Below are 13,458 nucleotides of genomic sequence, written 5' to 3'. Positions count from 1 at the left end.
AGGGGCAGTGACAGGCGGGGGTCAGTGCGGGGCTGGGGGTTGAAGGTGCTGGGGGGATTGCAAGTGCAGTGACAGGCGGGGGTCAGTGTGGGGCTGAAGGATTGGAGGGGGCTGAGGTGTGTGTTGTGGGGTGGAGGTGCAGTGACAGGCGGGGGTCAGTGTGGGGCTGGGGTGGGGAGGTTGGAGGTGGTAGGGGGCTCAGTGCTGGGTCTGCCTGGGGGACGGGGTTAGAAGTGTCCCTGTGGGTGGGTGGGTGTGTGTGTGTGTGGGGGGGGGGGGTGCTTTCGGCGGAGGGGGAGGGGCCGGCGTGCGCTCCGCACCATGGAGACGGGCGCTCAGGAATCGCGTCAGGCCCGCGCCGCCGCGAGTCCTTGTGCCAGGCTCTGACAGAGTCTCTGGCGCGGCCGCCGCCGGGAGCGTGCGCAGGAGCCGGGGCCCAGACCCGTGAGTAGCGGGGGTGTCGGGAGAAGGTGCCCTCCGGCGAGCTGCAGGGCGGGCGGTGTGTGCGGGTCCCCGGTGCAGGGTGAGAGGGAAGGTTTCTTAACCGGCAGGAGGGGGCGGGGGGCTGCACGCGGTAATGGCGGGGCGGCGCAGGGGGGATGGTGGAGGTAGTTGGGGGGAGGGTACAGAGGGGGTGGGGGCAGTGTGACCCAAGGGAATAGTGGGGGGTGCAAAGGGGGGTGGGGGCGGTGTGGCACAAGGGAATAGTGTGGGAGGTACAGAGGGGGTGGGGGCAGTGTGGCACAAGGGAATAGTGTGGGGAGTGGTGCAGAGGGGGGTGGGGGCAGTGTGGCACAAGGGAATAGTGTGGGGAGTGGTGCAGAGGGGGGTGGGGGCAGTGTGGCACAAGGGAATAGTGTGGGGCGCTTGCAGAGGTGGGTGGGGGCAGTGTGGCACAAGGGAATAGTGTGGGGGGCAAGCAGAGGTGGGTGGGGGCAGTGTGGCACAAGGAAATAGCGTGGGTGGGGGCACAAGGGATAGTGTGTGTGTAGTGAGTGTGTGGGATGCATGCTGGGGGTAGAGGCATGGGGGTATAGTGTGTGGCGAGGGCGCAGGGATGGGTGGAGGTGGCACAGGGGTCCTAGTGTGGGGGTCCCGGGGAGGAGGGGGGAGGGTACAGAGGGAATAGAGTGGGTGGGGGCGGTGTGGTACAAGGGAATAGCATGAGTGGGGTGGTGGGGGTGGTGTGGCACAAGGGAATAGCGTGGGTGGGGGCACGGGGGATAGTGTGTGTGTAGTGGGTGTGGGGGATGCATGCTGGGGGTAGAGACATGGGGGTATAGTGTGGAGGATGCAGGGGAAGTTAGTGTGTATTGGAGGGGGGCGGTTATGGGTTGCTTCTGCCTTTCCTGTAGGGCTGGAATGGGATGAAGCATTCGGTGAGCTGCAGAGATTCAGGCTGTACTCTGTATTGAAGATTGGAATTAGATGCTGGGAGCCTTATTAAGATTGGCTTCTCTTTGCCCTGTCATGCACCTTTTTGCTCACTCATTCCAGACCAATGGAGCCACAAACCTTTATTGCACCTTGCTGATTCTGTCATAGCCGTTGCCCAACTCCACGTGAGCTTCAGTAGGACAGTGCAGCTTCATTGCCAATATGGTCTGCGCCTCCTCTGACATTGCCTCTGTGTGAGCTCAGCGCATTCCCCTTGGCAATGTGCCCCCCTATTGCTCAGGAACGTTCTACACCACATACTTGTGCTCAGCGTTTGTACTTTTATTTTTGGCAGATCATTTGAGTCTGCTGTGTATTTTTATGCCATGCTGATTCACATTAGATTGACATATTATTGAAGCTAGTTCAGAGCATAAGCTGTTCAATGGGGTTTAGGTGCTGGAAGAATTTTTTTTCTCTGTAGATTTACGTATGAAATTGCCATTGCTTAAATAGCGTTTTATATCCAGTGTTTGACTTCAAGTGGTTGTGTATGCACACACATGTGGCCCCAGAAGTGAATTAGGGGACATATCTTTCTGAATATGTATGAGCATCGTATTTGTATTTATGGGCTACTTAGAGTATTAGTGTGCTTAAGACCCAGTAAAGCAAAAGGCAAATAAAGGCCCTGAACCTGCAAAGATTTATTCACATGTAACTTTTTGTACTCACAATGTATAAAGTTAAGCACATGAATAAATTTTTTCAGGATTGGGGCCAAAGGGCCTAATCCTGTAAAATGCCCAAGTTTAAAATTTTCATTGAAGTTGAGAATTTTGTGCGTGGAGTGCTTGCAGGATGGGTCCAGGGTTGACTGGTTGTTTAGAATCATAGAAATGTAGGGCTTAAAGGGACCGCCAGACTTCATCTAGTCCATTTCCATGTGCTGAGGCTGGTTGATTGCCTGGGATGGAGATTAAATGAAGTAAAATTTTGGATTAGTGATTTTAATATTTGATCCTGCAGACATTTATATACAAGAATATGCCCATTGAGTTCAGTGGAGAGTACTCCTATATGTATTTGCAGGATCTGGACTTTAAAATATTTCTCTGTGGTAATAAATGAAAGAATCAGCATCCACTCTTATAAATTTATATTCAATATATACAGAATTATTTTATGAAATATAAATCATAATTTGTAGTGAATACTAGTACTTGATTTCAAAATGTCTGACTTGTGCAAGTGCTCATTGTAACACTCTCCTTTTAATGCTTTTGGCTTATTAATCTTTCGTGGAGTGATATTAACTGAATTTATTATATTGATGATGAAATATTCTATTTAAAAAGGATTATCTTAATGCAGGCTTCTCCACATGCAATATGGACTTGTGTTGGGTTTTTAATATTGTTTATTGCGTGCCAGTAATGAGTTTGGAATTATACATGCACATACATGAACCTTGCCCCAAGAAGTTTTAAATCTAGTTTGGACACTTAGTCTAGCTCAGACACATGGAATACACTGGCTGATAGTGCAAGGAGAAAACATTTCTGAAAGACTTTATGGAAGAAAGATGTCCCGCAGAGACAATTGATAAAAGAGGAATGTCCTATAGTATAAGAGGAGTGTGAGTAACTTCTAGAGCAAAAGTATCTTTTGGGTTAGTACATGGCAATGTGGCCAAGGTGTTAATGGGTCTCTTGATCTACACATACCAAGTATGCTATTTTGTCCATTTACTGTGTTGGTACAGCTGCTTGTACCAAAACCCGAGAGAGTCAACCTGGAATTTTGCGAGAGATGCATTGATACAGGAAGCCAATTTATGATGAATTATTTAGAATTGTTAATTACCCTTCACAAAAATACACATTTTACCTTTTAGCCCATGGTCTTAAATTTGTCCTGTGTCATGGATGAGGCTGCTTTGTCCCTTGGAACAATAGATGTTTCCTATTTGTCCTCTTCAGTAGAATATGCTGTCACTAGATGTAAGCACTCCAGTGAAGAATGGGTAAGTAAAAATATGGACGTCAGTCCTCAAGATTTGCTTTATTTTTCCTTAAAGTATAAGATGGAATTTTCTTTTTCCTTTCTTTTCTTTTTGTGAGGAGTGAGGATAAGAATTTTATCTCCTATGTACATTACACAATTTCTTCCAGTACTTGGCTTAGACATTGTACTCTTGGTTCATCACCAATGCTGTGGCAGAGACCGGTATTGCTAGGCAGAGACCGGTATTGCTAGGCAGTAGAACGCCTTAATTTTGTCAGGTGTAGAAAGCAATGGTGTTAATGTCCTTAGAGCCTCATGGTATATTTATTAATAATTTGATACAGTTTTTGAATGGTTTCTTAGAAGAGCTGGAGGGAGCTTGGTGGACATTAATAGGGAGGCTATTGCAGTTGTACAGGCTGTTGTGGAAAAGGATTCAGGATTTGGAATATACAAAGTGGGCAGTGAACAGAGTAGGTTGGGAGGAGCATAAGGAGCAGCATGGGTATAGGAGGAGATGATGTAGCAATGTAGGCAGGGTGGAATTGTGCAGTGCTCTAAAGATGAGAAGTTTGAACTTGGAACTTGATACGGAAGAAGAGTTGGAAAATGGTCAGAGTTGAGAGAGAGGATGGGGGCAGGCTGCAGTAATTGAGACAAGATTCTGATAATGGGGATAATGGCATGCACAAGATGGAAAGGAAGGGATTTTGTAGAGAAAGTAGTAGCAGGTTTTAGCAAGGGCCTAAATGTGAGGGTTTTGACATCAAGGTTTTGAGCTTGAATGTTGACAGTTTGGTGGTGGTATTGGTAATAGATGGGGTTGGTAAAAGGACAGCATTTTGATGCTTATTTCGTTTCTGAAAAAAATTCTTTAGGGTAGGAACATTAGTCAATTCATGCTATTACCTGTTGAACATTTCAATTTTTAATATGAACTTCTGGTTATTTCTGAATGATGTGGTTTTCTAGCTGAGTGTATGATAACCCATATTTAGGATTTCTAACATTTATGCCGCTTTGAAGGTACTGGCTGCAGTCTGCTTTGCTCCCCTTTCATGTGTCATTTTTAACATATTTGGGCTTATTTTGTTTTCTCTCTTTTGGGTTATATGGCTGCCCTTTATATCAATGTTATAAAAGATGATTTTGTAATTCCATTGAGTACAATGGTCCTGAGCCTGCATTCACAGGCAAGTAATATTCCCATTGATTTCAGTGGGAATTATGTATGTTTAACCATGTCGCTATTGTAGTTAAGAATGGCATGGTATTGTTTTTCTAATTAATCATATAAAAGAAAACTCCAGCTTTCTTGTTACTGATTTCCCGTACTTGGGAAGCTTTAAAAATCAGCATGAAGAAGTAGGCTTTAGTACAGTAGTTATTTTTGCATATTACTTTGTATGTGGCTGTTGAAACATAACCTATAAGGACTGTAGAGTTGGTGAAGTTCTTATATGTTCAGTCATCTTACAATTTTAAAAGGACATTGTCCGGCAAGTAATTAAAATTCAAATTTCTTTGCTTACATTATGAACAACCCTAAATTATTAAAATGAAATCTGATTTACTGTTCACTATACTTTCTGTTAACTTTTTACACTTCTCTCATTTCTGAACACCAAAATACACTGGTTAATTTCTCATCTGTTTCTAGTTAGCTTAATGTCAATTTCATTTTCAGCTTTGCAGGCATCAGTACAATAATGCAGCAGAATGTAGGGTTTTTTGATTGTATTAGTTGGAATTTTAGAAAAAAAAATTACAGAAACATTTCTATTGGCCTTAGATTTAAAAAAATAAGTGGTACCTGGTAGTATCCTTAAAATCTTTAAATTCTCAATAGTGGATAATTGTGTCATTTTTTGTGCGTCTTCACGCTGTGGTGTGGTGTGTTGTTTTCCAAGGGAGAGTGCAATTCAAGGCCTACTGTCTTCCGATCTGCGACTTTAAAATGGAAAAAATGGAAAGAGACACTACTGAGCAGAAAAAGGCCATTTGTTGGACGCTGTTGCTACATGTGTACTCCTCAAAGCCGGGTAAGAAGATTATGAACTGGATTATGTTTGACAATAAGAAATTGAAACATGATTACAATGTATGGAGTTACAATAGTTTCCTCACTTTCAGAATTAAGGTCAGAATGTTGTTAATCTGTACAGGGAGGTTGATTGTTACTTCTCTTTTGTTTGCTTGGTAGTTAAGATTACCTTTCCCAAAACATTATCATAACATTTGGAGATAAAAAAGACCTTTTGTGATGTCTTGTCTGTCTTCCAGTGCAGAATTCCCTGCACTAAATTCTGTTTGAGAACTAGTATTTGAGAGTTTTGTGAAAAACTCATTTGCTGTGCAAGATTATTTAAAATCCATGTTATTGATGTAAATTTAATGCTCATGAAAGGTATTAATCGCCAAAAATGAAATTTTAACGTCTCCTCTGTATCCATAGAAGAATTACAGTCTGGCCATTGGTCTTGAAAGCTTCTTGTATTCTCCAATATGCTTCACCACTGATCTGAAGAAACCACATGTAGGTTTGAGAAGACAATTGTGTTTTCAGACCCAGACAATTCTTGGCTTGTCTGCTGAGCCTGGCAATAAGAAGTGCCAGTTAGAGTAGTTTTTGTGATGTTTTGTCCATTGGGAGCAGTATCCAGATGCTCAAGTAACAGATGGTCTGCAAGATGACTTTAAAAAGTGTTCTGCCAAACTTTTTAACTATAGTGAACGAGCTTCCTTTGAAGGTGTGGTTGTGTGAAATGGCACATTTTTACTTGTCAGATATGTACTCTATCTTTATTCGATTATATTTCATAGATTCACAGTGTTTAAGGCCAGAAGGGACCATTAGATTATCTGATTCTAGTCTGACCTCCTCTATATCACCGATCCTTAAATTTTATCCAGATATTCCTGTAGTGAGGCCAGTAACTTGTATTTGTCTATAATAAGTATTTGTTGACTTAAGTGACAAAAGAACACTTTTGCTTCTGTTAACTCCTGCCGCCAGAGTAGGAATCAGCAATAATGACAAAAGGATACAGGGGATAAAACCCCAAATGCACTGTAAAGAACTATCCTTGGTAGGGTATGGGGAACAATATAAGGACCTAGATAAATTGATTCCGCCTCTTGTGTACGCTTAAGGGTTTTGTGCCTCATATACTTTTGCAATGCTTTTGTAACTTGCCATATCAAAAGTATTTTTGGGTTGGGTTTAGTCTGTGGAGCCAGCTTAGTTCTGAGAGTGAACTGGTTTCTTCTCTGACTCGAGCATTAAACTTGTTATTGATGGTCCATTTGTAGGGCCACTTAATCCCATTTTCTTTGAATGATGCCCTTAGTTATACCTGTGCTGCCCCACTAAAACCACTGGGGTTGCTTAGGTGTAAATGAGGGCAAAATTCGAGGACACTACATAGCCATGATCTCCTTAATAAATAAATAAATTAATGGAGATCTCCTATCTCCTAGAACTGGAAGGGACCTTGAAAGGTCATCGAGTCCAGCCCCCTGCCTTCACTAGCAGGACCAAGTACTGATTTTGCCCCAGATCCCTAAGTAGCCCCCTCAAGGATTGAACTCACAACCCTGGGTTTAGCAGGCCAATGCTCAAACCACTGAGCTATCCGTGCCTCCCTGGACCCTGGGCCTAAACTTTTTAAAAAGTTTTTGAACAGCTCATGGCCTGCATCTATCTTCTAGGATTCTATAGCACCCATTGCTTTCCCATTTAAGAGATTAGATTGGTTAGACCAGTTTGGATTAAACTAACCTTTCTTTTGTTTTTCTGTGGTTTTCACTGATTGTCAGTGTTACCCATGCTAAAAAGTGAGGGTTATTTTCCTTCTGTATAGGGATCTGCATTTACTTATACCCACGCTCATTACATTTCCTGATCCTCATCCACTTCCAAGTGGGAGGCACCATTGAGTTTTCTAGGTGCAGTAAAGTATCGTGGATGAACTGAACGGGCCCAAATGTGGCCTGAGAAAAGGTCTGGGAGATAGGGCCTCCTGAGTTTAAATCCCAGCTCTAGTACTGATTTATTCTGTAGTCCTGGACAAGTCACATAACACCTCTGCCACTTTATCTTCATATTTGAAGAGGAAAAACAATTTACGTTATTGTTAATGTGAAGAAATGACCATTCTTATATAAGAAAGAAGCCTTCCAATTATTTCTTTTCTCTCATTTTGTTTTGGTAGGATAAACTTTTCAATGCTAGTATTCCTTCTTTGGGCCTACGCAATGTTATCTATATCAATGAAACGCACACAAGGTAAGTTAAACTATTTCCAGCATAATTAATGACATTTTCTTTGTCTTTCTAACTTACTGGATCTCTTGGCAGAGAAATCACCAAGAAAGATTTAACAACCTCCAGAGGGATAGAATGCTTTCTTGGTATGCTTGAATCTGTGCGAATTTATAGCAACAATAAAACCTGTAGTCTGTCTTGGCACGCTGTTAACTACGGACAGTGTGTGTGAACTGCTTGTATACTTCAGAGCAGTCCCAAGGTTGTCTAGCTACATTGGCTGCATACAAGAAGTGTGAAGATGGCACCTAGTTTGCATAAAGTAAAGCAGATTTCAATCCCTTTTGACTTTAATGCATTGGGGTGTGAGTCACAGTGTGCATGCCCCACAGATATTGATCTGAATTAATGATGAGAGCAGCAATAGATTAAAGGTGAAAGTGGCTGTTGCATCCTTGGGTTGACTGTGTAACTGAAGGCTGCATTGTTGAATTTCCCGAACAATTTGGCCCAGAGCCTACACTTTGGCCACTGTTGGTATACATAGGATAATAGCAGTTATAGGTTGAGCCTGTCCTTCCATGATAGCAAAGTACAGCTCTTTGATACGTGTGTTTAAGGTATTTAACTGGATAATGCATTTTTGTTCCATTTTTATAATTTTGTCTTAGGGTAATGATACTCTCATTTTGAAGTAAATGAAAATGTTTCTGTGTTCTGCCTGCCTGCAAAGTTGATTCTCCTGATATAATTAACATAAGATTCGGTAGTATTCATTGTAGATTCAGAACAAACGGGGACAGGCTAGTAGACTGGAGGAAACGAGCCAAAATGTCTGAGTGAAAGAAAGACAGAGTTGTGTTGTGCTTGAGAGAGAGGGAAGGCCTGGAGGTTAATATTGGAGACTATTGTCTATTGATATAATTGATTATTTTTGAGTGTGTAATCAGTGGCCTAGAATACTGAAAAATATCTGAAATGCCATTTAAAAAAAAATAAAAAAAAAGGTCAAATCCTTGAGTGGTCTTGATAGCTCAGGGTTCTGTAAAATAGGAATGTAAAACCAATTGATTCATCGAACCATTTTTCCTTAAACAACAAAATGTGTTTAACTCACAGTGTAGTTGTAGTGAATGTGTAAATGATTTTTTGAGGTCCCATATTTAATCTCTCAATAACTTTCATACCACATTTGCTCATTTTCAAAATGAAAAGAGTGATTTTTTTCTAACTGCTAGTGAAGAGTGACTATATTCACTGATTTTAATGAATGTTTGTAGTTCAGCCTACCACTTTAAGTTCCTTTGGAACTCTTGAATGAATACCATCCAGTAATAACTTATTCATTTATCATTTTATTTCAGCCCCTCTTCCTTTTGACAGTGTAGCATTTCCCTTGAATTTAGTATTCTACTGAAATGGAATTCTCAGCCAATCTGATTCGAAGGAGGCTAGAGAGTTACTGATTCCTAACTACAGTTTTCCCCACAGAAAATCCTTGTGCTCTAATTGGTTGCAGGTATCTAATTTATATAATATACAGTTTATCCCTATGTATACAGTATGCAATTTCCTCTACTGTCTGATAGCCATTACTGCCCATTTAGAGAGTAGAGATTTGCATGATTATTTCTTTCTAAGCCTCATAGTGAATGTGCCAATATTTGACAGGCTTTTGTAATATTTCTGTGCTGATCTGATGACATACTCACAATTACTAAGCTGTTTGATAGCAACAAATTTCCCTTCTCAACTTTTCCCTTAAAATTAATTAGGATTGTGCATATGACTGGTCCAAAAATAACTGGTCAATTGACTGGTCAAATATTGTCAAATAAGGTCAAAAATGGTCAAATATTTTAAAGTGCTAATTTATTAGAACAGTAAGACAAAAGAGTAAGACTTTATGGTCTACAGTAGGCTTAGCATTATGTATATATACACACACACACACTCTATGCCTAATTTTTAAAAAAAAGTTACTTGTGTTTCACATTTTTCTGAGTAAAAATAACTCAATGAAATGAAGTTCTAAAAATTTAAAGAATGGCATCCTGATGTAATCAGAAATGTAGGCTGCTGATCAGGGCATTCTTGGTGGAATATTTGACAATATTTGACCATGGTGAAATATGTGGTAAGTTGACATTATTTGACCAGTCAATTGACCATCTTGCCAAGCCTAAGATGAATATAAAAACCCCTCCGAGAATTTTTTTTTTTAAAAAGGAAAAGCAATGAAAATGGGGTTGCCAAACAACTGAGAAAAAGTGCTTTAAAAGATATTAAAAAAAACTTTAACCTATTTTCTTTTCTCTTCTTGTCCACAGTTTAGCAAGGCTTTTATCTCCAAAATAACTGTTTGCAAATTCCTATAATTGTTATATGTCTGTCTGCATTGTATGTAGATTAAAACACAACAAAATACCTTGTTAATAATTATAGGAGGAGGTGGCAGGGACCTCTATCTTTAGGTTGCCTGACACTTTCCATTATAAAAGATTCTTGCAATCTGTTTTTGGAAGCTGGATCACATCCATATACTTTGGAACAGGATTTTGAAATTTGCCAGAGGAAAACCCTGGGGTCAGAGAAGTGCCTTTTCTTTATCCCATAAATTCCATTCAGGTTTCACTGTGAGAAGCTTGTAAAAATCATCATTTCTCTTCTACAGCAAAATTTGGGCATGATGGCAAATTTAAAAAATGAACATGAATAGTCTAATTTGTGGCCTGTCTCACGGTGGTGCCAGAGCACCAGAAACACTATACATTGGCAACTGCAGGAGCCATCAGCCTTTTGGGAGATGGTCAGAAGACTGGGTTGGACCCTGCCAACAACCCTCCCCCTCATGGCCCAGCATATAGCCCCTGTGGCTCACATCCTCCCTCTTTTTTGGGGGCACCACATCGGGAAGGAGTTCCCCCTATCACCTGGAGGAAAGTGGGGAAGAGAGAGAGGTTAGGATCCCCGTGACCCTGCCCCAGACCTAGCACCCTTTTTCCTTGTCCACCAGGATAACAGCCTTCTCCTGCTGCCACCTAGTTCAGTCACTCTTGTAACTCAAGTTGTGATGCACTGCTGAAGGTGAAGGCTTCATATCCTGCTGACAATGGATGAAGGGGTAGGATTATTACAGTTGCACATAATTTAATTTGTTTTTACCATTTTTCTTTATTTAAGAAAACCCACAACAACGAAAACCAACCCCCCACTTCTAGGACATTACATCCATGTCTGTGTAAAAGAACATTATTAAGTTGTAAAGGTGATTGCTTCTGAGTTAGGGAATGCTAAGTTAGGTTGCCCATGCCACTTTAATTCTGCCTCTTATAATAATAATAATAATGGAGATATCCCATCTCCTAGAACTGGAAGGGACCTTGAAAGGTCATCGAATCCAGCCCCCTGCCTTCACTAGCAGGACCAAGTACTGATTTTGCCCCAGATCCCTAAGTGGCCCCCCTCAAGGATTGAACTCACAACCCTGGGTTTAGCAGGCCAATGCTCAAAGCACTGAGCTCTCCTCTTGTACCTCATTAATATGATACAGTCTTTAATTATATGAATGCAGGACCCTTGTCTCATTCACTTCACAGGAAAGATGTTGCCCATGGAGTGGATGAGGGCTGTGTAGTGAATGTGGCTGTTTGGAAGATCCCAGCCTCCAAGATGGGGTTGAATGAGTCAGGGAACTGCAGGAAGAGAGAGGATGATTTTGTGGTTAAGGAAGTTGAATGCTGTCTTTAGAGACTGGATTCTGTCCCTTCCTCTGCTTATGTGTTGCTGGGCAACCTACTTAACTGTCCACTAACTAACTGTGTGTTTCTCAATTTTTTTGGTGCCCAACTTGAGATACCTGGAGCCTGATATGCAAAAGTGCGGAGCAGCTGCTGATGATAGGAGCTGTGGATGCTCAGCACTTGGGGGTTATTTGCATGGTAGCTATTCTAGGGAGGAGAGATTTGTTGATCTGTGTGAAGGGAAAGGAATTAGGAGAACAAAGGACGGAGGAGGAGAGGAGAGGATCGGACGGGCTAAAATAATGACTATCCTGCAAATGCTTGCACATGCGAGGAGCCCAAATGACTACTTGTTGGGACTGCCAGTGCATGTAATTATCATGTGTCTAAGTTTTGGCAGGATCAGGGCCAAGGTATGTAAAATGTAAGAAGAGGCCTTTGAAAATTTTTGAGCAGAAAAGAGAGACACGAGGTTTGTCTACACAAGTGAAAGTTTAATTGCAGGATGGATAGACATCTCTGCGCTCGTTTTACTCTAGCTAGGGCGATAACAGTAGTGGTGAGGATGCAGCACCATGGACCCTGAAGCGGACCTGCAGTCTGAATTCATACCAAGAGTCCTTGGTGGGCTTGTACTGGAGCAGGCCTACCTGTGCTGCAGTCACATCTTCAGCTGCAATTTGTATGTATCCAAAGTGTGTGTTATGATCCCTTGGACAATTCCAGCTAGGATTTTCAAAGGCACGTATGGGAGTTAAGTGCCCAAATTCCATTGAATTCCGGTTGAGGATTGACACTTGACTCAGGCAGCTTTGAAAAATCTCAGCCTCTATCTTTTTTATAAAAAGCCGACAAATGTTAGTTGGATTTATGCTACTCACAGCAAGGTCACTGATTTGTTTATAACTTGGCACTGCGTGAATTGGGCAGACAGCCAAAATGTATGTAAGTTCTGAGATGTAACCAAGGAGAATACCAGCAGATATGTTCTTTTGTAGCAATTTTTTTATGATTGTGCGAAAATGTTATCACACCAGCGTCCCATAAATGTATTGCTTTAGTTTGGGTTTCTTCCGACGTAGCTTGTGATAGATATCTATTTTGTCTGTAACACTGTTAATTTTCGGATGTATTAGAAAATACAGAAGCTATTTGGTAGCTGTTCAAAGAATTTTACCTACTTTTGTAACCTTTCATTGGATGTGTGTGAATGTTTGACAATAAAAGTATTCTTTTATAAGTTGACAATGTTTTGGGTACACATTTTGATAATTAACTTTCTTACGTTGTAGGTACAGAGGGTGGCTGGCAAGACGGCTCTGTTATGTTCTTTTTGTGCAAGAACGAGATGTGCATAAGAGTATGTTTGCCAACAATGTGACAGAAAATGTGTTGAACAGCAGCAGGTAAGATGTGCTAAATAAGCCAACATTGTGTTTTTGTATCTGTTTTCAGTTTCATGCATAATATTACATTTAATCAAAGATTGTTACAGAATGACAACACAGCAAATTCTGAAAGCTAGAATATTTAGAATAATAGAAGGTACAGTATCTATTACAGCCCATCCCTCGAATTTAAGCCAGATAACTTTTGTATAGAATAGTTATGGGAGGGTGGGGTTTTTACACATCAGCCTCCATATCTTTGTAGTGACTGCTGGTACAGATACAATAAACTTAATATTAAGAGCTTGGCTATATGGGACATTAGTGCATGGCAAGCTGGTGTGCTATAGGTTCACATTAACATCCCATGTGGACAAGACCTAAGTATAATAAACTATTATGGAGCCCTTTGCAGCTTTTGGTACCAGGTTCATAGTAGATCTATATAGCTAGGGCCCTACCAAATTCACGGTCCATTATGGTCAATTTCACAGCCATAGGATTTGAAAATGGGTAAATTTTACATTTTCAGATGTTTAAATCTGAAATTTCACAGTGTTGTACCCATGGGGGTCCCGACCCAAAAGGGGATTGGGGTCTGTGTCACAAACCTGTTGTAGGGGGGTTATGGGATTGTCACCCTCACTTCTGTGCTGCCTTCCGAGCTGGACTCTGA

At 41.4% G+C, this 13,458-nt stretch overlaps 1 protein-coding gene across 1 annotated transcript in view; it reads left to right on the top strand.

Annotated features, from left to right (window-relative positions):
• The first annotated feature begins 408 nt into the window (after window positions 1-408).
• The window catches only part of GPAM (glycerol-3-phosphate acyltransferase, mitochondrial), a 48,931-nt gene continuing 35,881 nt past the window's right edge, over window positions 409-13,458 (top strand). Inside the window, exons 1-5 of the mRNA XM_065408029.1 lie at window positions 409-444; window positions 3,275-3,403; window positions 5,295-5,426; window positions 7,599-7,672; window positions 12,687-12,800. Of these exons, the coding sequence (XP_065264101.1) occupies window positions 3,278-3,403; window positions 5,295-5,426; window positions 7,599-7,672; window positions 12,687-12,800 (446 nt within the window). The 5' untranslated portion in view covers window positions 409-444; window positions 3,275-3,277. The remainder of the gene's footprint in view (window positions 445-3,274; window positions 3,404-5,294; window positions 5,427-7,598; window positions 7,673-12,686; window positions 12,801-13,458) is intronic.

The sequence above is a fragment of the Emys orbicularis genome, chromosome 7, assembly GCF_028017835.1.
Source record: "Emys orbicularis isolate rEmyOrb1 chromosome 7, rEmyOrb1.hap1, whole genome shotgun sequence".
NCBI lineage: Eukaryota > Metazoa > Chordata > Testudines > Emydidae > Emys > Emys orbicularis.
Note: the sequence above shows the minus strand (reverse complement) of the source record. Positions and strands in the feature narration are given on the sequence as shown.